Source organism: Oncorhynchus tshawytscha, linkage group LG25, assembly GCF_018296145.1.
Source record: "Oncorhynchus tshawytscha isolate Ot180627B linkage group LG25, Otsh_v2.0, whole genome shotgun sequence".
NCBI lineage: Eukaryota > Metazoa > Chordata > Actinopteri > Salmoniformes > Salmonidae > Oncorhynchus > Oncorhynchus tshawytscha.
The window spans coordinates 25,055,434-25,080,922 of NC_056453.1; the positions used below are offsets into that span (position 1 = coordinate 25,055,434).

The window sequence follows — 25,489 nt, forward strand, 5'->3', positions numbered from 1 at the left end:
AGGAAAACCTGATTCATGTCTGCTTTCCAACAGACACCGGGAGACAAATTCACCTTTCAGCAGGACAATAACCTAAAACACAAGGCAAAATCAACACGAGCTAATTACCAAGATGACATTGAATGTTCCTGAGCGCGCTAGTTACAGTTTTGACTTAAATCGTCTTGAAAATCTATGGCAAGACTTGAAATTGGCTGTCTAGCAATGATCAACAACCAACTTGACAGATCTTGAAGTATTTTTTTTAAAGAATAATGTGCAAATAATTGTAAAATCCAGATGTGCAAAACTCATAGAGACTTACCCAGAAAGACTCCCAGCTGTAATCACTGCCAAAGGTGATTCTAACAAGTATTGACTCAGGGGTGTGAATACTTATGTAAATGAGATATTTCTTTATTTCATCTGCAAAAATGTCTAAAAACATGTTTTCACTTTGCCATTATGTGTAGATGGTTAAGAAATACAAATCTATGTCGTCTATTTTGAATTCAGGCTGTAACAACAACATGTTGAATTAGTCCAGGGGAATCATTTCTGAAGGCTTCAGCAATAGAGATTGAATAAACCCCTAAATGTGTTTCCTCTGCGTCACTGGCAAGACACACTTTAGTTGCATAATGTTTAGTGTTTAAAAGTACTCAAGCTGCCATGAAGTGCACAGGCATCATCATCTTCTTCTTCGCCAGTGTGTATAAAACGAGATCTGGGTAGACAGGCAGCAGCTTCTTGTGCTGGATGCCAACACACAGTGAGACAGCCCAGTGTCCTTGTTTTACCCACAGCTATGTGAAGTATGAGGGGAGGCAGATGGGCAGAGTGACCTCCCAGGCCTCCAGCAGGAATCCAAGATGTCTCCAGGTGTCCTCTTTCATGGTTGGAAACTCACCCGTCATCACTTCGCTTTCAAACATGACATAGATCTACAAAAGTGAGCTGGTTCTGAACTGACAATTTCATTTGTGAACGAGAAGTGCCTCTGTTCTAAAGATGGGATTGCGATACTGTATGTCTTAAGTAGGGTTGCAAAAAACTGGTAAGTTTTGGTAACCAATATCCCCAGGTTTTCCAGAAATCCGAGTTGGGGGGACTTCTGGAATTAGGAGGGAATAAGGAGTAAATCTAGGAATTTGTGGAAAGTCACCAGACATTTTGCAACCCTAGTTGGAAGTCTAGATACTCAAACAGAATGTTGTTAATAAAAAAAGGGATTTAAAAAAAAACTATGCAGAAATATTTAGCCTTGTCCACAAGGCTGCAAAAAGAGGAGATGGTAACAAACATCCTTTATTGATGAGTTTAGAATGAGTCATATCAAAAGTCATTTGAGTTGAGCTCAGAACATGGCATTCTGTGAAGCTGTACAGACAGAGATACATTAAGGTGCAGTCTTCATTAGAGGAACTTATCTTCTATCTGAACCCATGTACAACAGTTAGCTAATGACCGTCTAAACACACATGAAAAGGACAGTGGTTTGGGCAGCTATATGGAATACAGACAGATGTAGGATCTTAAATTGACCAGTTTCTCACAGCAGGAAAATAATATTGCAGCAACAAGAAATTTGAATTATTGTATGGATTATAATGAAAAACGAATGTAGACGTTGACATTTTAAAGCCGAAACTACAAACTTTAGAAGCATTTGTAAACCTTGAATACACTACATATTTGCATTTCCTGCTGTGCAAGAAATTTCATGCAACTAAAGTGTGAACAAATGAAGATCCTACATCTGTCTGTTTAGATCTTATTTTACTCCTGACAGCTCAGCTTGTTTCTCTCTCACAAGATTGTATGTTTTTGGCAGGACCATATGAAAGATTGTAGCTACATACTGTAGCTACTTCTCACCTAGAGTTTAAGTTGGACAAATTCTGGTCAACAGTGATCATACTGTACCTTATCTGAGTCCTCTTGTCTCTCTCTCTCTCACTGGGCAGTTTGCTGACAGACAAACAAAAAGGTGTAATGGGTTCGCACTCACTTTTTTTAAATGATTTTCACTGCATCAGGGATAGCGTACACAGACATTTCGGCTTTACAGCCTTCTTCAGTGTGTAAAGCTGTAAAGCCAAAACGTCTGTGCACGCTATCCCTGATCCAGTGAATAAAAAATAATTATAATGAAATAAGCTTTATGCGATATCGTTTTGATTGCGAACCCAGTATACCTTTTTGTTTGTCTGAATTTGCGGGTTTTACGCATCAGTCAAGCTTCTGGGAGAGCGTGATGGTTCTCTTGACAGGTTGCTGACAGAGAAACACTAGCTGCATGCCAAGGAAGACTGCATCGCCGGGTCACCCGTCATGCCTTAGTACCACCATGTTAAACACTAGTCACATAGCTGCTGCAGTCACACCAGGTACCTTAAGCTACAGTAGCCCACATGCTACAGACAGACTGCCCCGGAATGGGCACAGAAGGTGTGTTTAAACCAGTGACATGAAGCACATACTGTATGAAGCACATATTAAATAAGGAGATGTACAGAAAATGTATGTCTGTGTATGCAGAGCTAGGGCTGGATTCAATCCGTAGTGCTGAAGACCTGCGCTACAGCGCGATATACAGTGCATTCAGAAGGTATTCAGGTCCTTGACTTTTTCCACATTTTAGTTATGTTACAGCCTTATTCTAAAATGTATTAAATACATTTTTTACTCATCAATCGACACAAAATACTCCGTTATGACAAAGTGAAAACAGGTTTTTAGAAATGTTTGCAAAAAAAACTAAACAACTGAAATACCTTATTTACATAAGTATTCAGACCCTTTGCTATGAGACTCTAAATTGAGCTCAGGTGCAACCTGTTTCCATTGATCAGCCTTGAGATGTTTCTACAACTTGATTGGAGTCCACATGGGGTAAATGAAATGTATTGGACATGATTTGAAAACGCACACACCTGTCTATATAAGGTCCCACAGCTGACAGTGCATGTCAGAGCAAAAACCAAGCCATGAATTGTCCGTGGAGCTCAGAGACAGGACTGTGTCGAGGCACAGATCTGGGGAATGGTACCAAACAATTTCTGCAGCATTGGAGGTCCACAAGAACACAGTGGCCAACATAATTCTTAAATGGAAGAAATTTGGAACCACCAAGACTCTTCCTATGGCTGGCCACCTGGCCAAACTGAGCAATTGGGGGAGAAGAAGAACCCGATGGTCACTCTGACAGAGCTTCAGAGTTCCTCTGTGGAGATGGGAGAACCTTCCAGAAGCACAACCATCTCTCTCCGCAGCACTCCACAAATCAGGCCTTTATGGTAAAGTGGCCAGACGGAAGCCACTCCTCAGTAAAAGACACGATAGCCCGCTTGGAATTTGCCAAAAGGCACCTAAAGTACTCTCAGACCATGAGAAACAAGATTCTCTAGTCTGATGAAACCAAGATTGAACTATTTTGCCTGAATACCAAGCATCACATCTGGAGGAAACCTGGCACCATCCCTACGGTGAAGCGTGGTGGCAACATCGTGTTGCGGGGATGTTTTTCAGCGGCAGGGACTAGAAGACTAGTCAGGATCGAGGGAAAGATGAACAGAGCAAAGTACAGAGAGATCCTTCATGAAAATCTGCTCCAGAGCAAGAGCTCTCAGGACCTCAGAGTGGGGCGAAGGTTCACCTTCCAACAGGACAACGATCCTAAGCACACAGCCAAGACAATGCAGGAGTGGCTTCAGGACTAGTCTTTGAATGTCCTTGAGTGTCTCAGCCAGAGCCTGGACTTGAATCCAATCTTACATCTCTGGAGAGACCTGAAAATAGCTGTGCAGCGACACTCCCCATCCAACCTGACAGAGCTTGAGAGGATCTGCAGAGAAGAATGGGACTCCCCAAATACAGCTGTGCCAAGCTTGTAGCATCATACGCAAGAAGACTCAAGGCTGTAGTCGCTGCCAAAAGGTGCTTCAACAAAGTACTGAGTAAAGGGTCTGAATACTTATGGAAATGTCATATTTCAGTTTTTGCTTTGTCATTATGGGGTAGTGTGTGTAGATGGATAAAATATATATTTTTCTCAATTTTAGAGTAAGGATATAACGTAACAAAATGTGGAAAAAGTCAAGGGGTCTGAATAATTTCTGAATGCACTGCACATTTAAAGGCAATGTTCCTGCACAGACTGCATTCACAGTAAATGCTGCATATGTCGGCTCAATAGGAAAGTACCTTTAAATTTAAAGCGCGCTATAGCGCTGGACTTCGGCAATACAGATTGAATCGAGCCCCTAGTGCAGGTATCATTACATCATGGACACAGAGAGAGGGAGAACTCAGAATTTGCATTCTCTTTAATAGCACACAGTTATCTAAGACCAACCAGATACAGTTAACATTGGCAGGGATTCCACTTTACACTCTTTCATGTACTGCACCTTTCACGTCAGTAGTTTACCATAACGTCAAGGCAGACAATAGCTATTAACATTGTATTTGGCTAAATAGTTATAGAGGTCAACATTATGCAATGTATCAGATATAGGTCTAATGGGGTTAGTGTTAGTTTTATTCTATGATGAGGAAGAATACACAACATACAGTATGAGTACTGAAATATATATATAGAAATCCCCGTAGGTAGGAGCTGTTTTCAATATGATTGGTTTTATTGAATCGGTCTGCATACTAGATAGTCATAGATATATTAAACAATGTTTTCCCCAAAAAGAAAGAAGTTGCGTTCTTCAGGGTGGCAGAGACTGCAGCTTGTCAAACTTCAAGTATGTGAAACAGAACATTTGCATGCAAACAGAACAAACTGCAAACCTCACTGTCCATTTTCTCCCACATGACAAAGCTAATACTAAAAGTAATGTCCTCTATTCTGCCTCGATCAGGTTTGAGTAGGCTGCCTCAGAGCTTACCAATACTATTGAAATATCTCTATAAAATGTTAGATATAAAAACTTAAAATCAATTTGGGTCTGGCTACAATGCCCTACTAGTTGTTACAGTACTCTGTCCAAGAGAAAGGTTCTAGTGTGTTTACTGGTCGTACATATGCTATAAAACACAAACACAACAAATCAACATGGCATGGCCTTACAAAGAGAGAAAAGACACAGATCTTAGTCACCGTGAATTTCATTTAGCTCACATTCTCCATCCTTGAACTTGTCTAAAACGGTTTAAGTAATGCAAATGGAACATTGGCAGGATCTTCTAATACTGACATTCCAAATGGCATTCCAACAAAATAAACTAATGCTACATCACTCAAACGCCTTGTAGCCAAAGAATCAAAGCTGATCGTTTCAAAGCTTTGATTTAGACAGATCAAAATGGAATTGCCTTCTCTATACACATAAGCAGTTAGGCACATGGACATTACAATGGAGTCTACATCTCATCCTGATGTCCTAGTTACGTCATGGCATAAGTCAAGTCATTTGACTGTAAATGATTGCAAAATGGCTATCAGTAATAGGAATGGTAAATACATAGCACCATCTTTGTTGAAAATAGAAAAAATAATGTTGAAACATTTTACAAACAGAAATAACCAAACCAACATTTGAATGGTTAAAGACATGCTCCGGACCTTTGGCAACTACTAAGTATTTGTTTTAAACCACCCGCTTTGGGCTGGATGTGTAGTTCAGAATTACTGTCTTACCTCAATTAGCCACAAAATCCCTAGTTTGAAAGCAACTTTTTCTTGAAGCTGTGCTTCGCCATTTTTCCTAGAATTTCTCCCATTTGAACCAGCCCCCTAGCAATTTGAGTTCAACCAATGAGCCTCAGCTCCTCACCATATTTGTGAAAATTAGGAAGAGGCACATGATACACAGCAGAGCAGAAGCAGTGACATTGGGCACGTGTCGTAGTACGCAATTTTCGGGGGCCACTTTTGGATCGTGAGCTCTACTTTTAAAACTACTGGCTAAAAAGTACAGGAGAATCCCTTTAATCATCATTTGGATGTTACCACTTTTAGTTTTTGTAAAGCAAGCTCAGTTACACATTCTTTCTTGCTCTATATTTTATACATGCACATTGGTTAAAATAGTTAAAAACTTTTTTTATTCTTCATTTTTTGGTGGGTTACATAGAGAGAAACAAACAGCATCTAATTATGTCATAATTACAAACAAATATTTAGGCACTTTATCAGCTAAAATGAAGCTCATACGAATATTTTTGTCAACGGAGCAACACGACAATACTATGTACATACACGTAAAATGTGTTATAAATAGGTTTTAAACCATAGATACTACAGTATATACATTTGACAGTATTGGTTGTTTCATTATGTCATTTTTGGTGGTTTTGTTTTTGGTGTTACCCCTAGGGTGCGGTGCAGACCTAGGTGAAGCAGCCTTGTGACCCAGTGAGGTATACAGGTCCTCAGGCTTTTGAGTTTAGTCTCCTAGGGTGATTGTTAATGCTGAGGGCGGGGTGGAGGTTAGGGGACATGGGCCTCATTCCCGTTTTCTCAAGATGACGTAGATGAGTCCGCTGATCAGGGCCAGGGGGAAGGCCACCCAGGCCAGGATATAAGCCCAGCCGTAGGCCTCCGATACTGGCACCCAGTTCGGACTCATCACTGTGTAGATCACTGCTCCACTCATCACAAACAGACCTGGAAAGGATGAGAGGAAATGTTTACATACAATACAGTCAATTCCATTTGAACCTGAAGATCAAATTGTGTGTCATGTAATCACAATCTGTGCTTTATTTAATGTGTCCTACTATGAACCCTGCTGGGCAGCATTGGGGGAGATGGTGGCTATTTAACCATGAACAGGCCTCTCACTTCCTCATCTAGAACCTTTGTCTACTTCCAAGTTCCCCAGCCCACTGTGAACTGGCATGTCATGGCATTGTCTCTTTGATGTTTTGTTGTTCACCCCCTACATTGCCTGTCTTGACATTTCCACTTGTGTGATCGTCTCTGTGCCCACTGGCACAGTCTACAGTGCCAACCTGGGAGGTTTGACATTGGCAGCCCTTTGACACAATAGACTAGAAGAAGTGTCTATCCATAGCCAAAGGGCACGGAACACAATAAACAATGGATAAACCCTTATTGTAGCAACGGGTTCATGGAGGGACCCTGGAGTAGAGGTGTGGCTGTAAAATATATCTTAGTCACCCGTTAAGAGTAAATGTCATTCCAGTTCATCTGTTCTATTGTCATTGCATGCTAAGGTTGAACACTGATGGTTCTGTAGTTTCAATCAAGCTAACAGGAGTTTGAGTTCTTCAAGAGCATATAAAAAGTTACAAGTTCAAATAGTTACCACTATATGTAATCAGCAATGATGAATGCATATTACATATTCTAATATGATCAAGGAACATTTGATTTGCGGTGTACAAATTTGAACAGGAATGACATTTATGCTAAAGTGTGAACAAAAATAATTATCTGAAAGCTATGCCTCCAATAAGCCTCACCTCAATCTGATAGGCTGTCCCCTCTACAATAAAAGGTTAAGAATCGAACCCCTCTAATCACAGAAAGGTTCTGGTTTGAACATTTACACACGGGTTCCTCAAATAACCTTTTCAGAGGGGTTGCTTGAGAAACATGTTTCAAGTGGAAAGGTTCCGCATGTGTGGCAACCCAAAAGGTTCTTCCAGGCACATATACTTCGTGTAGTGTAAACTTCTGAATGTGTCCGTTTCAGTTTTGTTTTCCTGGATGACAAAATGGCTACTCACTGGCGAGGATCTGGAAGACTCCAGTGACAAAGAAGCGTCCTCCCTTCTGGAGGGTGAAGAGCTGACAGAAGAACAGGAAGAGAGAGATGAAGCTGAAGATGATGGACAGGATCATCAGGGCCTGCACTGCCTGGATCCACTCTGTAGGGAAGAGAGGGAGCTTGTCAGTCAATTATAGATAATATGCCATTTAGCAGATGATTCTATCCAAAGTGGACATTTTCTTATTATGGTTGGTCCCAAACCCACTATCCTGGTGTTGCAAGAGACATGCTCTACCAACTGAGCTACAGAGGACCACACAGGATACATGGCTATACAGTACATGGACCCATAAGACTCACTTCTAAAAATCAACTTCACTTTTTATACACAACATGGTAAACGAATCATGCCGAGGTCACCACACTAAAAGCAACCACTTTTAATGAGAATGAAACTCTTTTTAAAATCAGCTAAATATTGGTCTGGCCAGACACGGAATGAGTCTTGTTTAGTTACCTGGAATCCTTAATGGATTTACAATAATGGTACCTACATAGATATTCTGTTCCTGAAAGCATTGTAGCATACTCAGTAATACACACAGGCCCCTAATACTGTTACATATTGATCCTCTGGCTACCGACCACTGCTCCAAGGCCAGCTTACTACAGTACAGAAAGCACTGTTAACCCATTCTAGTAACCTGTATTGACAGCCAGGGACTTTGAGAAGTTGCCCCCACCAATCTGTGTGTTAGTGCTACAACCACAGCACTATGTCTGGAATGCCTGGACTTCCAAGGGGGTCTATTTCTTGTCTGAGGGTCATGCATGCAACCTGCATCCACTCTCAGGTTTCCTAAGCCAGCTATCCCTCTCCCTCTCATCTCATGTTTAGCTGCGTCTGCTACAGTCCTCTTTTGGTGGCTAATGCTACCCCCCTCCCCCCCAAAAAATGTTCTACAGAGCCAAACAGATCTGCATGCTCCCATAGGATACTAAAGACACTGGACCTTAGTCAATTAGGAAGAGAAGGTTCCAGTCTCAGTATATACCATGCATCCTCCATGTCTCAGAATTTGAGTCTGTCAGGTACCAAACTTACTGTGCATGCTTGTTTTTACAGGTATTTAATTCATCACGAAGCCAATGGTTTGAGGCCCTGCTCAGACTGCTTTAGCATCACTAAATTGGTTAAGAAACCTGAATGAATGACGGCAGCTAAGAAGTAGATGTGTAAATAATGTTGAAGTAAGGAGACAGTTGGCTTTGTGGCGACCTTGCGTGACTACACAAACAAACATCACCAGCAAAAGTACTCAGTCTGCAAACACATTACTAATTCATAAGTTTCTTCAGTTGACATCATTGGTAGATCTCCCATGATGCACCTGTAGTTTTCCAGGAAACTAATACATCTTTTCATGAGAGGTTTGGGGAAATGACAACAGGGTTTAATGGATTCGATGAGGCCATCAAAGAGTCAGGTTACCCAGAACGACAATTATGTCTGTCCCCATGCTGCACTCACCCCAGAGCAGAGCACACTAGACAGGAGATATGGCGGAGGAAATTGCCAACACTATTATCGAACCCATCCACTGTACAGCAATATGACAAACACTATTTATATCCACGAAAGCATTACACAAAACCAATACAAACAGCTCTCATAACGAGAATACTGGAATGTATATGCAATGGCATGCAATAACTCCATGTATAGGCCTAAACATGATAGGTTACATTATCCTTGGTTGTCCTGCTCTATATTAGGGTTCTATGAATATCTCCATCTATACTGTTGATAAACAGACGTGTTCTCTTTCCCCTCTTCAGGGCTGCCTGTCTGGTACCAGAAGGCTGTGACGTTGTGGCATGGGGGATTTTCTGGTGTGAGATGTGGTACTCTGGGGCCAGAATATCTACCGTAATAACGCTCGTTGTGCTTGTGTCTACAGGTATTGCCATTATATGCGCCATGGGTATACCCGTACAACAATGTGTTATACTGGAGTCTATACTCTAGAATGTATATAAAAATACAGACAGATTTCACAGAAAAGTCAAAAACAGGAAAATTAAGAATTGTTCTGGTTTTGTTGAGTCCTGACTATCGAAGCGTCATATAAAAGATTAATGTGCCAGCTTGTGGCTACAGTAGAGATCATACCAGCTGTTGTGTGTCCATGACATGTAATAACTAACGTACAGTAAGGTGCATCCCTAGTGTGGACTTTGCTCAACTCTAATTTGTCATACAAACTAAGACTGGATTCCCATTTCAGGGGCAAAGGCAGGTCAAGTACAAACAAGATGGACAAAACAAACCAATCCCCATGTGGAATATAAACTACATAACTTAACTCCTAATAGCAAAATTAAAAATAAAAGGCCACCCAGTGGGTGTGACCTTCGCTCGTGCCTCCACCACCATCCCGCCCTCTCAGTATACGGAGCCTCATGTTACTCAGTATGCTCTGTCCTCATGTTTATATCTCTCCCAGCCCAGGCATGCCAGCTGTACGGATTTCTCAGTAAAGCACTCCAGGGGCCTTTGAGCACTACTGATTGACTGGGCCGGGCCCCGTGCACTTGAGTACAGACTCCACTATCTTCCCCTCGATCCCTCCCTCTTCACAGAACACAAACACACGTGCCTCCTTATACAAACACAGTGCGTCAATCAGTGGTGTAATGAAAGCAAATCAAACAAGCTGTTCCATGAATCCACCTGGCAGAGGAGGAGAGAGAGAGAGACAGTGAGCATGTTGGCTTCAGCCTGCTGTTGGCTCTACTGCCTGTCTCATTGACAACACACACCGGGGCCCAAGACCCACCCGCACATTCTAGACACATGACATCACCAGGCAGCTAGCTACGGCCTGATGGGCTCGAGGCTACTGCAGTTAGCACTGTGGTACTGGGTCTCTAAGGCAATTGAACACAAGTTCTATAGTATTACAGTGCCTCTAGAATCATGTTTCTGGAAATTGTAGGATACACACAAAAGTATGTGAACACCTCTTCAAATTAGTGGATTTGGCTATTTCAGCCACACCTGTTTGACGGGTGTATAAAAAGCGAGCACACAACCATACAATCTCCATAGACAAACATTGTCAGTAGAATGGCCTTACTGAAGAGCTCGGTGACTTTCAATGTGGCACGAGAAAATTTCCGCCCTTCTAGAGCGGACCAGGTCAAATGTAAGTGCTGTTATTACACGTAGCGTGTAAAAATCTTCTGTCCTCAGTTGCAACACTTACTATCGAGTTCCAAACGGCCTCTGGAAGCAACGTCAGCACAAGAACTGTTCGTCGGGAGCTTTATGAAATGAGTCTCCATTGCCGAACAGCCGCGCACACAAGCCTAAGATCACCATGCCAAGCATCAGCTGGAGTGGGGTAAAGCTCACCACCATTGGACTCTGGAGCAGTGGAAACATGTTCTCTGGAGTGATGAATCACGCTTCACCATCTGGCAGTCCGACGGACAAATCTGGGTTTGGTGGATGCCAGGAGAACACTACCTACCCGAATGCATTGTGCCAACTGTAAAGTTTGGTGGAGGAGGAATAATGGTCTGGGGCTGTTTTTCAAGGTCCGGGCTAGGCCCCTTAGTTCCAATGAAGGGCAATCGTAAAGCTGCAGCATACAACGACATTCTAGTCAATTCTGAGCTTCCAACTTTGTGGCAACAGTTTGGGGAAGGCGTTTTGCCGTTTCATGACAATGCACAAAGCGAGGTCCATACAGCATATTAATTCCCATGATTTTGGAATGAGATCTTAGACAAACAGGTGTCCACATACTTTGTCATGTAATGCACAGTCATAACTTCATTTAATAAATCAAATCAAATTTTATTTGTCACATACACATGGTTAGCAGATGTTAATGCGAAATGCTTGTGCTTCTAGTTCCGACAATGCAGTAATAACCAACAAGTAATCTAGCTAACAGTTCCAAAACTACTACCTTATAGACACAAGTGTAAGGGGATAAAGAATATGTACATAAAGATATATGAATGAGTGATGGTACAGTGCGGCATAGGCAAGATACAGTAGATGGTATTGAGTACAGTATATACATATGAGATGAGTATGTAAACAAAGTGGCATAGTTAAAGTGGCTAGTGATACATGTATTACATAAAGATGCAGTAGATGATAGAGTACAGTATATGGTCTAGTTGCAATCTTTTTGCAGTCTTACCCTCCAACCACTGTTGGCTTTGGTCTAAATCTGTCTCAGACAATCACGGCTGCTAGATCTCTCGTTTTGTTAATGATCTCGCTGTACACACAATCTGATACATGGGCGTGACCAGGGTTGTCAGCACACTATGTCCTACATGGGGTGGTCCAAGGCCTCCCTGTCTGCCACACACACCTCCCCAGATCTAACACTTGAGATTTCCTACAAAGTCCCACCCTAAACCTTCATCCCACCACTATGGCCTCCCAAACATGCAGCCTGAATATGGACATCACACCATGACTATTTATACAGAGGAGAGCATATGAACAGTGCAAACTCTAGGTTCACATCCTCACCCCTTGATGGCAGTAGAGTCACAGTGGCGCCTGACACGCCCTTCAGAGGCACGGTAAACTACAGAGTGAATGGGTGGGCTTAAGCCAGTTATAGTTAATCACAGTTCAGGTCTTCCCATGTCTTATTGTCTACTGATCTTTCAGTCAACCAACAGTGCTTAACTTATTCTCAAGACACACCTCAGAAGAATCGAATGCGCAAACAGACAGTCAAGAAATACATGTCTACAGTATATCCTTTCAAAATAAGTTTACTATTGGACAAGAGGCATCATCAGCATCATGCAGAATGAAAAAAAACAAAAAACAAGCCACAGCATCAGATGTACAAAGTCAGTCTGTACTGCATCCTACCTCCAGTGTAGGCTGGGTCACAGTGGTATCCTCCACTGATTGTAGAGCAGTTATTCCAGAGGTCTGAGCTGCTTGTGGACCCTGTTGTCCAGGCCTAGAGGATAAACACAGTATTGCTATTAACAAGAGAACACTGCAGCCTGATAGAAAACGCCTTTACAGATAGCAGAGATGTCAATGCTTTAAAAACAAAACTATTGATTTTTAAATGTATAAAACACTTTTTTCTGTTTGGAATGATTATCAGAAATGAGATATCAGTAATACATTGCTTTATCAGATCATTCATTGATAACGATGGTTTACTTACGCTGACAATTGTTGACACAAACAGGAGGACTAGGGCTGCGGCGTGCAGGATGACAATTCCCAGTAGAAGGAGCAGCATCTTGCCAGAAGAAGCTAAATGATAAAAGGGACACCGTTAGTTTGTGATTTCTCAGTCTCTCTCCAGTTCTGTGGGACTGGGACATGGGTGTGTCACTGCAGGATTTGCAGTACCCGTTCTGAACTCAGAACAGCGCCTACTCCAAAAAACTTTATCAGCACCGTGGAAGGTCGATCAGCAGAGTTCTAAAAAAGTCAATGTCAATGTCCTCCTTATATTCAACTTGTAATAAGCTGAAGATATGTGCATACTAACTACACGCTTTTTAGTGTAGCCGGTCCTTACTAAAAATGTATAAAATGCAGTCTAGATAAGAACAGACCACCTTTCACACAACACCGCAGATCCATTTGGACCTAGGTTGCATCCATATTATCATTAAGTGCGCATGAATTATAAACAAACATAATTCTACTCCAACTATGCAGCAAAAATAAAAAATGTCACATAATATAACAGAAAAGGTTATTGTATATCGACACACTGATAGTCGATAAGTAAAATAAAGACAAACATCTGTCAACCACGTTATGAGTGTTATAGGTACTAGAAAAATAAACCAAGCCGCTCCCCTGAAAGCCCGCTTGGTGTTGGTGCTCCGTGCGTGCCACATATTCCATGCGCATTAATCTAGCGAATAAATAACCACATTTGGAAGATAAGTCAACTTACTTAATGCGACTGCGGAGTGACTATAATATCACAAAAATGGTTTTCAGCTGAAAATCGCAAAAAGCAAGTTTCCCAAAGAGTCCAAAAACTGTAGTCCACCGGTCACAAGTCCTTCTGGCTAGATTGACGTCAGTGGCAGCGCTGCAGTTATAAAGTATCTCATTATGGAAGAACAACGCCCATCCGTGCGTCGCTACGTCAGGGAGTGTCCGACGGCTAGGATTCCTGATATCCCTAGAAGACGCGGTGCGTATTTACGCAGCAGGAAAGCCGCTTGTAAGTTACTCACTTTGTGTACTTTAAAATAAGTGATTTCATGACACATTGTTTGTTTATCCTGAATACCATGAACAACACATGCATTTATTCATCTATCTGGATGTAATTCTTTAGACATGATAATTTCTCTCATGTTGAAACTGAGAGGGGTCAGGGTGGATGTACCATGTACAGTATGCTGTATAGAATAAGGTATGTTGGATGTGCTCCAAACTGAATTAATACTGAGGTGTCTCCCTCCAGTCAGTCTTTCATTCATCCTGCTGCAGTGTTGTCTGGGCAATAAGGTACACAAACATTGTTGGTTCCAAGGGTGGGAGTCCCTCTCCCTCCTGCTGGATACTAGCCATAGCATACAGTGTGGTCTGCCCAATGAGTGACTCACCCCATCACGCTGCATGTGTGGACGGGTGGGTATGCCCCAGCCGCAGCGCAGCGCCTATGGGACGTAGGCCTGCTGGATAGGAGAGATAGGATCTAGGGCTATCCCCTATCCTCTGTTTGACATGACTCATTCAGCTGGGAGCCCATAGGCCTCCGGTCAAAAGTAATGCACAATGTGCATTAGGGTGCCATTTGGGACACAGACAGGATATGGGGCTATCCTCTATCTTCTGTTTGACCTGACTCATACAACTAGGAGTGTGGGAGTGTCAGGGCCGTTCCAACCTCTAAAGGGATGGATTTTACTCCTTTTTACAGGTACAGATACAGATAACCGGGTAATAAAGCCATGGGTGTTGCAATGATTACAATGATCGGAATTCAGACAGCGTCTTTTAAGTGTAAAGAGCAGTGAGGAGTCAAAACTTTAGGACCCTGATTCCTGGACACAGATTATACTCAATGTCCTGGACTGAAAAGTACTTTGAATGGAGATTCTCCATTCAGCAAGAGTACTTTGGAGAAACCGTCCCAAGCTCTCTCTGTAAGTATTAAGACATGACTTTCCCTCTAACGTAAAACAACCTGTAGCACACTACAGCACGGAGACCTGCTGTACAGAAACTGTCAGTCAATGCTGCTTCACTCTCAGTGAGAGAGACTGAAATCTACATTCTGAGTGAAAGAGACTGAATTCTGCACAGTGAAAGACATATTCTATAAATTATACAGTGTAAGGGTCTTTGTGGTCCAGATTAGGCTCATTAGATACACATACTGCTGCACTCAACGGTCAGTCATTATGCCTATAAGGAAGAATACTCCAGCATAGTGTTTTAGCCCTGGATGCTGAATACAGGGTGTGTTGGGTGGATGTCACACTCACAGCATGAGACAGACAGACAGACAGACAGACACTTAACATACACTCAGTAGGCTAGTAGAGCAGCTCTACAGGCCCACAGGACTTAGATAACCCATGTCAGCAGACATATATATACACACACACTCAAACCTCTCTCTGGATAATGGTGTAGGCGTCTTGGCTGAAAGCAAGTTCAGCAGAATGAAAAAGTATCAGTTAAGTGTTGGTGAGAGATAAACATTCACATCTTAATGTATCTTATTGTCAAGGGATGATGCTCAATAGAAATGTTTGCCCACCCTTAGTAAAACATTGTCAAACAATGTAATGTTATTACGTTCAGTGTGCTTCAATGAACAAACGTCTGATACACAGAGCTTCAACTCAGTTCATTGATTGACCTCACATCACGTGAGTATTTCAAAACTCCTTAGTCAATGTACTTTTGTAGGACAGTAGATGTTTATCAAGATGACACGGAGACCTATTACACGTTATTCCATGTATTTATGTAGTAGTAGGTATACAATGGCAGTTCTTGGCAGTGATATAGAGACAGCATACTGCCCCAGAGGTGCTGAGAAGTACAAGCCTGGCCGCAGATCTGTTTATTTAGCATATTCAACTGCTATAGTCAATGTCTTGCCAAACAGCACATACAGATCTGGGACCAGGCTAGAGGAGTAGCTCACTACTGCTTGAAATGAAAAGCTAGCACACCCTCCTAGCCCCATATATGCCAATGTTTGTAAAAGACTGACAAGAGTTAGTGAGTGTGTTGGTGGGTGGACGTTCCTACCGCATGGGAGTGTTACATTTAATCTATCTGTTTAACAGAGGCCCAGAGCCAACCCAGCTGGAAGAGACAGTCAACTGGTCAGGATCTGACCTGTGTCTAATGTTGCATCTCCATCACTAATGAGCTAACACAGTGATGTATCTCTGCATTACAAAGAGGACATATGTTCAGAAATAGGCCACAAAACTTATTTTGTGGCCTATTTATATTTCTGTATCTTATCCATGGCTGCAAACTACCATATGGTAGGAGCTCTGTCTTCCCTTTTCCAAGTGAATCAGCACCTCATTCTTAATGTCAAAAATCAAAGCACTTGAAAGCCTAAGGGAAAATACCTAAACTAAATCAAAATGAGAATTGAACATTTTCAGAAATACTGAGACCTGAAGGAAAGGAGAAACACGTCGTTATCAGTGTATCCTTGATATGGGAAATATGGTGTTCTTTTACGAAAACATTCTTGAGGAAATGTAATCAAATGTCATCACGACTTCAAGACAAACAAACAACATAATACTCATTCCATATTGTAGCAAAAAAAGTATGAGGAAATTGGGCTCTATTTTCGGCTGGTGATAAGGCGGCGCTTGTGTCAAACGCACATTAGTTTGCAATTTCGTCATGTAAAACCTTGCGCACTGAACATTTCCCACCCCTAACGCCAGGTTCGGCAATTTACCTGTCTTATATCAAATAAAACAGTGAGCTGGCATTTCCTTTTTATCTTTTTATCTACTACATGATTCCATTTGTGTTATTGCATACTTTTGATGTCTTCACTATTACTCTACCATGTAGAAAATAGTAAAAATAAAGAAAAACCTTTGAAAGAGTAGATGCATTGTAAGCAGATCCACCTTATTTTAGCCACGCAAGTCCCGTTTAGGACGTGCGTAAAATGATGTAGGCTACATGCCCATCATGCAATGATAGATATATCATTGAACCTCGGTGAATACCGTTGAACTTTTGTATTGAGAAGTTTACCTGTAACCTGTAAAATAGCTTGTCTTCCGTTTTATATGTTCAAAGCCAAGCTCTCCCTTGGGCCTACTATAACAAAGGGTGGTTCAACAGCAATTTGTGTCTTTTTTATCCTGGCGATATTATGATATCATTACATTTTACACTGATTTATGTATTATTATTTGTATGCTTATGTTTTTTCATTTTATTACAACCTAACAGAATGGTTAATAACCTTCATGGTGACAACGTCCGTGGCGTGATTGCAATGTAACTTCTTGGAGATGTGGGAATGCTATCTAATCTGTAAAACGGTTGCGATTATGTTCATAAAACAGTCCTATTTGGGAGCAATATAACAGTGAGTGGACATTCTCCCTTTCTCTTTATATGTATCTTTGTCTGGCTAGTGTGAAACGTGTGGATGTGCATACAACTCTCAATAGTCTGCATTGTTTTAATATTATATGCCCACAGTGAGAAATGATGGTACCTGTAAGTGTGACATAGTCTATTTAAAACTAGTTCTTTTGTTTAGAATTTGATTAGAATTATTTGTTCACTTATTAGGCCTTATCAATAATGAATTTAATCTTGCTTATTGATAATGTTTGGCATAACCATGCATAGCCATAATGCAATTTACAGTAGGCCAGGCCCCTATATCAGTGTGAATGCTATTGAAGCCATGTAATTACTTAGAACAATGTGGATTGCAAATGGGTTCAAGTTAAAGTATTTAGTAAAGATACACTACCGTTCAAAAGTTTGGGGTAAACTTAGAAATGTCCTTGTTTTTGAAAGAAAAGCATTTTTTTTGTCCATTAAAATAACATCAAATTGATCAGAAATTCAGTCTAGACATTGTTAATGTTGTAAATGACTATTGTAGCTGGAAACGGCAGATTTTTTATGGAATATCTACATAGATGTAGAGAGGCCCATTATCAGCAACCATCACTCCTGTGTTCAATGGCACGTTGTGTTAGCTAATCCAAGTGTACCAAGTGTATCAAAGGCTAATTGATCAATAGAAAACCATTTTGCAATTATGCTAGCACAGCTGAAAACTGTTGTTCTGATAAATGAAGCAATAAAACTGGCCTTCTTTAGACTAGTTGAGTATCTGGAGCATCATCATTTGTGGGTTCGATTACAGGCTCAAAATGGCCAGAAACAAAGACTTTCTTCTGAAACCCGTCAGTCTATTCTTGTTCTGAGAAATGAAGGCTATTCCATATGAGAAATTGCCAAGAAACTGAAGATCTCGTACAACGATGTGTACTACTCCCTTCACAGAACAGTGCAAACAGTTTCTTACCAGAATAGAAAGAAGAGTGGGAGGCCCCGGGGCACAACTGAGCAAGAGGACAAATGCATTAGGGTGTCTAGTTTGAGAAACAGACGCCTCACAAGTGTTCAACTGGCAGCTTCATTAAATAGTACCAGCAAAACACCAGTCTCAACGTGAAGAAGTGTGAAGAAGCGACTAGGGGATGCTACCATTGTGTTATGTATGTATGTTCAAATAGAGCCCATTTAGTTACTTGTAGGTGCAGAGAGCAAAAAAAGAAAGATACGTAGTTACCCGGGAAAGAACTCATCAGACTTACAGTGGATTGGCTATTGACGGACAGCAAAGCAATAGGTTCCACGTGGGATTCCTTCCTTGGAGGTCAGGAGTACCCAGGGACAAAGGATAACCACTTGGAAAGCTGCTATTGGGTGTTGGTCAGACGAGGGTTAGGTTACTCCCAGTGTCCTGGGCTGGCATCAGTGTGAAGTGCTCATCTCTGTTGGTCCTTAGTTAGTTCAACAGCTTCCCACCCACCCTCACCGCCCCCCCCCCCGCCCCCGCTCTGCCCCGCTCCCTCCCTCTGTCTGACACAGCCCAGATGTGTCACAATGGACTGCTAAGTCCTGCTATTTAAAGACATTGAGATGCAGTCTCTCTCAAACGTACACACATGCACGTACAAACACATGTGCATATGCACATATATGCATGTGCATGAAAGCACACCTAATGGAGATGCAAAGATAAAGCAGGTTTACATAGAGGGGATTAGTGAAGGCACATGGTGTTTCTTCCGGTAAAATGGCACGCATAGGAAACAGTGGCATGATATGAGTCAGCACATTTTCTGAGCATGTGTGTGTGAGGAGGTTAGGAGAATGTTGCGTGTGTAGTCAGAGAAACAGAATGTGCTGGGAGGAGGCAGGGAGGGGAGGGGGATGGTTGGAGAGATAGAGAGAGAGAGGGATACACGATGAAGTGTGTTTGTGTATCTATTAGTTTAACCTCATGCTCTAGTATGGTAGTCTTGTCATCAGGTTTACATTACATTCTCAGACAAACAAAGCACAAGGTGTTGACAATGGAGTCTGTGTCTGAAATGGCACCCTTTTCCCTACATAGTGCACTACTTTTGACTAGAGTAGTCTACTACATAGGGAATAGAGTACCATTCGGAACAAAACCAAAGAGTGACACTGCTAAAATATGCTAATTGGCGAGGTGTTTGTGCTGTTTCTAAAGATAATGTGATCATCTATGATTAGAATCAGTTCACGGTGGTGTGAGGAACTGCTCTGCTGACGGCCTCTTTCCCTTATCTTTCTATAACTACCCCATTTCCTGTTGTCTCCTTAGAGACAGACAAATAAATAAACAACAGTGAATGAAAATAAATTCTAGAATCATCCCACACTCTGATTCAGCACAGTCGGCTAACATCACCCCCCTCTCCTCACTCCTTCACCCCACCCCCCACCCACCCACCCACCCACCCACCCACCCACCCACCCACCCACCCACCCACCCACCCACCCACCCACCCACCCACCCACCCACCCTCTCTCTCTCTCTCTCTCTCTCTCATTCAGTCTAACATCATATCTGCCTGCAGAATGAACTGAAGGAGAGAACAACAGATTTATTAAATAGATTGTCCTGGCATTCCAAACAATTTCACTGTGGAATCTTCAGACTCTTGGCTCCATGAGTTGGCCATCTCTCTTTAACCCAATGTGATTCAATGCATTGCTTATGAATCCTGATCTTCAGGTTGCAGTTGAATCTTATCATTTCACTTTGTTTGATGAAACGTAGTTATGTGGAGTATGCCGGTGAGTGATATGAGGGATTGAATGACAGGTTAGAACTGTGGCAATACTGAGAATAAAAGGGATACTAACACTTAAGGCATGACCACCACTACTCCAGCATCACTGTGACATGGCCAATGTCAGCTATGATAGGAAACCATGCAGAGAAAACCATTATCTTGGCTGCCTCAAGCTTCCTCTTGCTTCACTCTAACGGTCGGGAGGGGTTGCACGACTACAGTGACTGATGTTGGGCCGTTTTCTTCTTCTCATGACCACAAAGAGAGCTGACATCACATACTGACTGTATCTCCATGAGGTCTAGGATTATTACAAAATGACCAAAAATAAATGTATTACATCAATCCCAGGATAGAGACACATTTGGTATCAACATTTCCTATCATTACGCATAGGTTCCATGAAACAAGTCACGCTGAATGCCTGCTTAGCCGTAGATGAAATCATGTGTACTAGGGTGTGACCTCTCACCTTCGCACCCTTCTACTACTGTTTTTCTCTCACCATCACAGCCCTTCCGTTTCTCATAGTCAGAATCTACACTAGCCTAATATTAGTGGTGAAGGCCGAGAAGAGGAGTTTGGCCAGGGACTAAGTCCCCTGAGAAGACAATTGTTCCTGTGGATGTTAGGGTTCACTGTTAGCACGATGTGGAAACTGGAAACTCAATAGGAGAAGTCAGGTTAGACACAGTTAGTTTGCTTGTTGTCATATTCCTGCAGGCCTTTGTACCAGCTGTGGAGGATTTGGTTGTATGGGGGCCCTGGTGGTACTATGGGATCAGAGATGAGCTAGTCTCGGTTAACCCAGGTTCTGTCCAGAACTAAGATATAATTAGTCTGTCCATGAGAGATTAGATGAGCTAATGTTCCACTTGTTGAATAATACATATCACTGTCATAATGTTGTAATATGACACTCCTCCCAGGTAGAGAATCACACCTTTGATGTTTTGTGAAATTAGCAGGTAACATTATCATAACTACTATCAGACTGGGATGCATTGAGGTATTGCCTTTTGATGTTATATAATATCATTGCATTTTCTAGTATACAAGTGTAATATAGTTTTTCAACGGACTAATCTATGCACACAGTTAGTAGAGCCACATAAATTATACTATAGGATTTGATTAAATTGGCCTTGATTCCTAAGGAAAATTAATTGAATGGTCAAAATGGTCAAAATGTATAGTAATTCAATATCAATTTCTAGAGTGGGATAAGTTTAAGTTTCATCACTCTCTCTCCAATGTGTCTTCAAGACACATCTGGGAAATAGAATGTAATAAAACAATATTATATATATATATATACATATTACCCCCTTTTCTCCCCAATTTCGTGGTATCCAATTGTTAGTAGTAGGCCGGCTGCTATCTTGTCTCATCGCTACAACTCCCGTACGGGCTCGGGAGAGACGAAGGTCGAAAGCCATGCGTCCTCCGAAACACAACCCAACCAAGCCGCACTGCTTCTTAATACAGCGTGCATCCAACCCGGAATCCAGGAAACACCGTGTCGGAGGAAACACTGTGCACCTAGCGACCTGGTTAGCGTGCACTGCGCCCGGACTACCACAGGAGTCGCTAGGGCGCGATGAGACAAGGATATCCCTACCGGCCAAACCCTCCCTAACCCGGATGATGCTAGGCCAATTGTGCGTCGCCCCACGGACCTCCCGGTCGCGGCCGGCTGCGACAGTGCCTGGGCACAAACTCAGAGTCTCTGGTGGCACAGCTAGCACTGCAATGCGCTAGACCACTGCGCCACCCAGGAGGCCCTCAAAAATATTATATTTTATGTGGGTCTCCCACGAAATGAGATCCTTTTGCGTCGCTTTGATATTTTAAGTAGAACTTGTTCTCCAATATTGAATTTTAAAGGCCGTTATAATACATTAAGTGCCCTTTAATATAGTCATGTGCCTCTGTCAACCCTGTGTCACTTCTAGGAAGATTTTAACCCACTTAATCCCCAAATGTCTCCAAGTTACACCATCATTGTAAAGCCCTAGTTAGTGGTTGCTTTGACAAAGTCATTTCTGAAGATTATTGTTTATTTCATGTCATTAAGTGAATCATTTACGTCTGTCCCTCATTTTAAGTAAAATACTGTTACGTGATCTGAACTCTAATTTTAATAAGGGAATTAACATTTGACAGTAAAATCATAGAGTAAAAGCATGTGAGCTGGTTCTACTCATTTGACCATTTTCTGATGTTTTGCGGTGGGAAACTGAGCTTGTCAAGCACAACACTTCAACCCTGCTACCCAACTTTTATACAACAAAATATTTCCTTGCATTCAATTGCCACTCCCTGTTATACACAGTAAGCTTCCATTTTCCCTGTCACAAAGGGGATTTATGGCTGATTTTAAGAAATCACCAACCCTGTTAGTCAACCCTGTTACTTTATTTGACACTTTAAGAAATTCTCTGCTACTTTTGTATACTTTTGCGTACTACGTCACACATGTGCAGATATTGCTCTCTCTCTCTCTCTCTCTCTCTCTGCTGTGTCCACTGAGCCATTGGGACTGGCTGTCACTCAAATGCGAGAGGCTGAAGCTCATAGGCTAGAACTGTAAATGTTAGGGGGCTGGCCCACGTGGAAGGAATTGTAGGGAATGGGTGTCAGGTAGCCTAGCGGGTAAGTGCGTTGGGCCAGTAAACGAAAAGGTTGCTGGTTTGAATCCCAGAGCTGACTAGGTAAAAACGTGTTGATGTGCCCTTGAGCAAGGCATTTAACCCTAGTTCCACTGGATAAGAGTGTCTGCTAAATGACTAAAATTGGAAAATGGAGCGGCACAGCTTCAAGTAAACAGTCGCTGCTTATAGATTATGCATGTATGAACTACGCAGTGACACATCCAGGCGAAATTGGGAGGTTTTTAAAAAACTTTCTTAGTCACCGGGCCATGTCTTTAATAAGCACTTACTACAGACCTTTCATTATTTAACCTCTTGAGATGGGAAAGGTGTTTTTTATGAAGTTGAACATGTGGTCTTTTTGACAGAATGTTAAAATGAGGTGAAATTAAAACTTCTCAAAATTGGTGGGAACGACCCATATGGCTTTTAAAAATGTATGTGGAGTTGAGACCGCAAACCTCTCAATGATACAGTATTGAACTGTGGCTCCCCACTAAACATCATCAGCTCTCTAGTCTAAACATAAACATAGTACATAAAATATAAACTCAGCAAAAAAAGAAACGTCCTCTCCGTTTATTTTCAGCAAACTTAACGTGTAAATATTTGTATGAACATAAGATTCAACAACTGAGACATAAACTGAACAAGTTCCACAGACATGTGACCATCAGAAATGGAATAATGTGTTCCTGAACAAAGGGAGGGTCAAAATCAAAAGTAACAGTCAGTATCTGGTGTGGCCACCAGCTGCATTAAGTACTGCAGTGCATCTCCACCTCATGGACTGCACCAGATTTGCCAGTTCTTGCTGTGAGATATTACCCCACTCTTCCACCAAGGCAAGTGCAAGTTCCTGGACATTTCTGTGAACTTACATTTCTGGGCCCTAGCCCTCACCCGCCGATCCAACAGGTCCCAGACGTGCTCAATGGGATTGAGAGCCGGGCTCTTTGCTGGCCATGGCAGAACACTGACATTCCTGTCTTGCAGGAAATCACGTACAGAACGAGCAGTATGGCTGGTGGCATTGTCATGCTGGAGGGTCATGTCAGGATGAGCCTGCAGGAAGGGTACCACATGAGGGAGGAGGATGTCTTCCCTCTAACACACAGCGTTGAGATTGCCTGTAATGACAACAAGCTGAGTCTGATGATGCTGTGACACACCGCCCCAAACCATGACGGACCCTCCACCTTCAAACCGATCCCGTTCCAGAGTACAGGTCTCGGTGTAACGCTCATTCCTTTGACGATAAACGCGAATCCAACCATCATCCCTGGTGAAACAAGACCGCGACTTGTCAGTGAAGAGCACTTCTTTCCAGTCCTGTCGGTGTGTTTGTGCCTATAGGCAACACCGTTGCCGGTGATGTCTGGTGAGGACCTGCCTTACAACAAGCCTACAAGCCCTCAGTCCAGCCTCTCTCAGCCTATTGCGGACCGTCTGAGCACTGATGGAGGGATTGTGCGTTCCTGGTGTAACTCGGGCAGTTGTTGTTGCCATCCTGTACCTGTCCCACAGGTGTGATGTTCGTATGTACCGATCCTGTGCAGGTGTTACACGTGGTCTGCCACTGTGAGGACAATAAGGTTGTCCATCCTGTAGCGCTGTCTTAGGCGTCTCACAGTACGGACATTGCAATTTATTGCCCTGGCCACATCTGCAGTCCGCATGCCTCCTTGCAGCATGCCTAAGGCACGTTCAAACAGATGAGCAGGGACGCTGGACAACTTTCTTTTGGTGTTTTTCAGAGTGAGTAGAAAGGCCTCTTTAGTGTCCTACGTTTTCATAACTGTGACCTTAATTGCCTACCGTCTGTAAGCTGTTAGTCTCTCAACGACTGTTCCACAGGTGCATGTTCATTAATTGTTTCTGGTTCATTGAACAAGCATGGAACACAGAATTTTTACAAATTATCTTTGAAAGACAGGGTCCTGAAAAAGGGATGTTCCTTTTTGTGCTGAGTTTATGAACTGAGGGTCATCTATAACCAAAGTTATAAACTGCCAAGATGCTTGGACTGTGGGGACAATTTCAGAGGACATTCCCTGTATGCAGGGGTGGGAGAGGAGGTAGAGGAGGTCAAAAGGGGGACTATAAAAAGAGATAGAGGGAGATACAGAGAGGGGGAGAGAAAAGGACAGAAAGACAGATAAAGAGAAACACACTTAGAAACTGAGAGACAGAGGACAGACAGAGGGAGATGAGGGGGGAAAGCCTCAGCTCTGTTCTCTGCCCTTCAGTAAGTCTAATCACTGAGTGATGAGAGGCGCAAGTCTTGTGATGTAAGAGAGATATGTGGGGGGGCCTGCAAACAAACACTGGAGGGTGGGAATGCTAGAAACCACTGTGGATCCACCATGTACTTACTGGGTCACAGTCAAGCGCAATACTGTTTGTACAGCAGGGGGGAGGGCAGTGACGGGTGTGTGTGTGTGTATGTGTGTCAAATGGGAAGCTCTGTGCAAACAATAGATAACATACAGTGGAGTCATAATATATGGCACCCCTGAATAAAAGTGCAAGTTTAACCTCCAACACAAAAACAAGCTTGCTGGTACTCACACAAGTACACACACACACACACACACACATACACACACACACACACACATACACACACACACACACACACATACACACATCTAGAATGAGTTGAGATAGCGCCGATAAGCGTTTAGTGCGCAGTTTGTTGTCATATGCTGTGTATAAAATCATTTGTCCCTTAGATATGCTGTTAAAGACTCCCACACAGCATAA

General features: G+C 42.4%; 1 protein-coding gene across 1 annotated transcript; it reads right to left on the bottom strand.

Annotated features, from left to right (window-relative positions):
* Positions 1–4,289: 4,289 nt before the first annotated feature.
* pmp22b (peripheral myelin protein 22b) lies at positions 4,290–13,806 on the bottom strand. Its single transcript, XM_024388094.2, has 5 exons — positions 13,649–13,806; positions 12,899–12,990; positions 12,589–12,682; positions 7,690–7,830; positions 4,290–6,601 (listed from the first exon to the last, which is right to left on the bottom strand). Exons 2-5 carry the CDS (start codon positions 12,974–12,976, stop codon positions 6,441–6,443), a joined length of 474 nt encoding a protein of 157 aa, XP_024243862.1. The 5' UTR covers positions 12,977–12,990; positions 13,649–13,806; the 3' UTR covers positions 4,290–6,440.
* Positions 13,807–25,489: the final 11,683 nt, after the last annotated feature.

What these genes read in the sequence shown, in the direction of transcription:
- pmp22b (XM_024388094.2), bottom strand. Translation starts at nt 12,976, where the DNA reads ATGCTGCTCCTTCTACTGGGAATTGTCATCCTGCACGCCGCAGCCCTA. An exon ending in TTGTGTCAACAATTGTCAGC is followed by an intron (nt 12,683 to 12,898) that starts GTAAGTAAACCA and finishes TTTATCCTCTAG; the next exon opens with GCCTGGACAACAGGGTCCAC. An exon ending in TGACCCAGCCTACACTGGAG is followed by an intron (nt 7,831 to 12,588) that starts GTAGGATGCAGT and finishes TCTTCCCTACAG; the next exon opens with AGTGGATCCAGGCAGTGCAG.